General features: G+C 32.8%; 1 protein-coding gene across 1 annotated transcript; it reads right to left on the reverse strand.

Annotated features, from left to right (window-relative positions):
• Positions 1 to 2,249: 2,249 nt before the first annotated feature.
• Positions 2,250 to 3,576, reverse strand: LOC116346473. Its single transcript, XM_031776544.1, has 2 exons — positions 3,481 to 3,576; positions 2,250 to 3,384 (listed from the first exon to the last, which is right to left on the reverse strand). The coding sequence occupies exons 1-2, from the start codon at positions 3,500 to 3,502 to the stop codon at positions 2,687 to 2,689; spliced, it is 720 nt and encodes a 239-aa protein (XP_031632404.1). The 5' UTR covers positions 3,503 to 3,576; the 3' UTR covers positions 2,250 to 2,686.
• Positions 3,577 to 3,831: the final 255 nt, after the last annotated feature.

Here is a 3,831-nt window from a genome sequence, read left to right on the forward strand (position 1 = left end):
TTTTTGTTTATTTTATTGCTTTGTAAACAAATTCTTCTATTACATTTTGTTCTATACGAATCCAAATAAAATGTTTTTGACGAAAAGCAAATATAATATTTATCGGTGCCAAATAAACACAAATACATTTTCAGTTCTAAAATGAGAAGAATAAAAACTGAGAGTTAAAATACAACATACGGAATTGAGAGTAAAAACAGCAAATCGATATATGCTACTTTTACTCTCAGTATTCTATGTGTTGTTTTAACTCTCAGTTTTTTATATTCTCGTTTTGCGCTCAATAATTTCTTATGCTCTTTTTTCGAAAAGAATTTTTATAATTTGTTTTGGGTTTCAGGCTCTCATTTCATTTTTGTATGAAAGACTTGCCTTTGTGGTACCGTAATGATCTGAAACTTTGAACAGGCTATTTTTTGGATTGAAATTTCTTTAAACTTGGTGTGATTATTTATTTTGATATGAAAATAATATTCACAAGTTTTCACGGTAATTTAAGTTACTGCAACCATACAAAGACCATGATTTCAGTTTATTCCCAAAATTTCGGTTCCATGCGGAAAAGTCAGCTTGCGTACGTAAGCCTCTTTATTTTTTTTTTTATATTTATATAATAAATAAATCCCGTACAAAATTCAATACAATAACTGTCAAGTGTAGTTTTGTTAATAGGGATTGATAAGTTTCTCGCGTGGTCCACCTGTCAAATCGCTGTCGTCGACTTGTTCGACGGATTTGTACTGGGTGGAAACATGTTTTGGGGTGACTTCAATTTTTTGGCCTAATACAATACCCTCCCTACACTAAAAGTGCGGAAAAGTAAAATATTCTTGTGACCAAAACCAACGACATTGATTGATCGGTGTAAAACTTAGACTCTGAAGAGGCACTCATGGGAAAAATGCCTTAAAATGATATTCTTTCAATTTGAACGCTAGAAGATTGAGACAATAGTTGAATCGATAGATCGCAAATGACTAGGTGTACACGTACGATTGGGGCAAATACCCTCTGTCACCCTCTGTATATCCCAACATTCTAATTCGATCTCCTGCATTGGTACGTAATTTTCATGATCCATCACAGCTTTATTAATCTTTTGGTCAAATTTCAAAGCGGTTTTCAATTCAATCACGGCTAAGATAATAGACGAGTTAGTAAAAAAAAGTTAGTCTTATGTCAAATTCAAATGTCCATCTTAATGCGAGTAAAATAGACAACCTTATAGACATCACCTACCTATGTGGTGTTCATGCTTATGCTTCGAATATCCTGGATGCACGATTACATCGTCTTTAGTGACATTTATTGTGAGAGCTTTATCCAAATTTAAGGTGCTGAATTTCAATGTAGTTTGACTTTTGTTTTTAACGCAATGAGAATTGAAAGTTTCCAAAGCATGGCAGTAGTGACAGTTGGGCAACGTAGCATTGAACAATGGCACAAATTTGTGCCAGCAACCAATAGGGCTGCTATAGTTCATCTGGAAACCGATACGAGCGCTTCGGTCGTTACTGGTCACTGCCGTGCTTTGAAAGTTTCAATCTGATTTCATGTGACTTTACTAGGTAGCTAATACAATATTACCTGCAGTTAAAGTTTTCCATGGTGTCACGATGGTTCCGACCACGAATGGATAATCTTCAAATCTTTCAACCAAAATGCCATCAACAATTTGTGAGTGTACTATTTGGGAGTAAATGTACGATTTACTATGTTCTTAATACACAAAATTTTTACCTAGGGGGTAGACACGTGGAATAGGATTAGACTTTTAGTGTAAGAATTCGAGAAATTAAAGTGGAATAGACAATTCAAGTGTTTGTGTGTCCTCTTTTTTTTCCGTAGTTTTTGGAGAAAAGGTTTGAAGCCAATTTTTATCGAAAGTAGACTGAAAACTGAGCAAATTTATTTCTCAGTTTTAAAAAATTATTTGCGTAAGTGGTTTTCTGGCCATCTGTAAGGTACAACAATGACGTATAATTGTTGGAAAGGTAAAAGACTCACCTTTCCGGATTCGAAGTCAAAATGGAATTTTTTTCTAAAATGTCCCATGAAAAATGACCATGACTTTTTTCACGTAATCCAACTCAGAGAAATTGAACAGTGTGAACATGAATGTGTTCATTGTATTTCGCCCATTTACACTGAAGTTGTTTCTTCTCAGTGTGAATCGTCATTTTACACTTTGATTTTGCAAGTCCAGTGTAGAATAATTTTGCGTGATAAAAACTAATTTTTTCAAAATATTAAATTTTTTTCATGCTTTTATTTTATTGTTAAATATCCAATGAAAGATTTAGAACTTAATTTGGTTTGATATTGATTCAATTTGTTGTGATTTTTTGCTCTAAAAAAAAATTAGCATTGCGATGTAAAAAACACAAACGAAATTCATCTGGTTGGTCTGAATAGGCAAAGGCCTATTTACTTGAATTTGGACAGTTGGTGAGGACGACGAGAATGCTTAAGAATGCTCATCGGCGCATCGTCTGAAAGTTTGAACTTTATTATTATTGTTATTATTATTTCTGATTATTCTTCTAATTTTTTTTTTTTCTTTTTTTTTTCCTTGATAGAACTGAGTTTAACAATCGAAATTTTTAGAAAATCTTAAAAAAATGAGTGTGCACTGTACACTGCACGTGTACACACAATTGTTGAAGGCAATAAACTTTACTGTAGCTTAATTTTTTGGAGCATCAAGGGAATCATGAAGAACATTGAAAAAACACTTCCTTGCTCCATTTACTGGACGAGCATCAGCCCGAGTCTTAGTAGAGTATTTCAAACAAAAACCAATTGGTCTTAAGTTATAACTGTCTAGATTCACACTATCATCGAATGCACCCTGCTTATTTCTTAAAAATTTGTCGTATATAACAACTAAATGCCAGTCCACTTCGCCATTTTGCTCTTTTTTAAGAAATGCACCAATTTCCTGTTCTGTCTTTAGGTATGGACCTCGATTCAGACAAATAGCCATTGGTACGTAATTTAATGTATTTTCCATTCCTCCACCCAGCGAATATGCTAATAAATGTCCAACTTCATCATGAAGTCTGAAATCCTTAGCTTCCAGCAAATTGTATATATCACTAGGTATCCCTGATCGTGACGGCAAATCTTGTAGATGTGAGCGCTTAATTTTAGCATGAAGATACACTGGTAAACGAATTTCCTTTTTAAAAGGTTGAGGTATTTGTCTATATATGATTTTTTTAAAAGGAGAGTTTGCAGGATAATCATCACTATTAAAATAACCCGTTCTTCGATTATCATTTGCAAGTCTCTCAAAATTTCCCATCATTGTATCAATACTTTCGCTTGGGAAATCACTCAACCATGGGTAAGGTAATGCAGCGACAACAGCTACGAATACCACTGTGAAAAAAAATCCGAAATATTAGTGTTATGTTTTAAATAAACAAAAATTAAATTTCAATAAAAAGTTTTCCACATTTCCGATATGGGACATACCAATTAATAGTAGTATCTTCATGATGATGACGTTAGAGTTGCTTAATAGAACGACGTACTCAAATTCCGAAAAGCTTAGCTCGAATGATTGCTTAAAGACGTAGAAGCACTATTTATATGGTGAACACACTGTTAGAAATATTGACGCAATGTTCACAATAGTAGGGTTCTCAGATTTGAGATCAATTGATTTGAAAATCAACAAATCAAATCGCAAATAAATGATTTGATTTGAAAATTTGCAAATAAAAAAGTCAAATAATTTGATTTGAAGTATCATATATTTCAAATCAAATGATTTGAATATTTTGATTTGAGAAAATTCAAATAAAATCAATTTATTTGATTTTT

This window comes from Contarinia nasturtii, unplaced genomic scaffold (genome assembly GCF_009176525.2).
Source record: "Contarinia nasturtii isolate CC-2019 unplaced genomic scaffold, AAFC_CNas_1.1 Cnas_scaffold_1534, whole genome shotgun sequence".
Lineage (NCBI taxonomy): Eukaryota > Metazoa > Arthropoda > Insecta > Diptera > Cecidomyiidae > Contarinia > Contarinia nasturtii.

Coding starts and splice junctions, on each gene's coding strand:
- LOC116346473 (XM_031776544.1), bottom strand. CDS start 3,502: ATGAAGATACTACTATTAATTG. Junction 3,385..3,480: donor GAAGATACTACTATTAATTG/GTATGTCCCATA, acceptor TTTTTTTCACAG/TGGTATTCGTAGCTGTTGTC.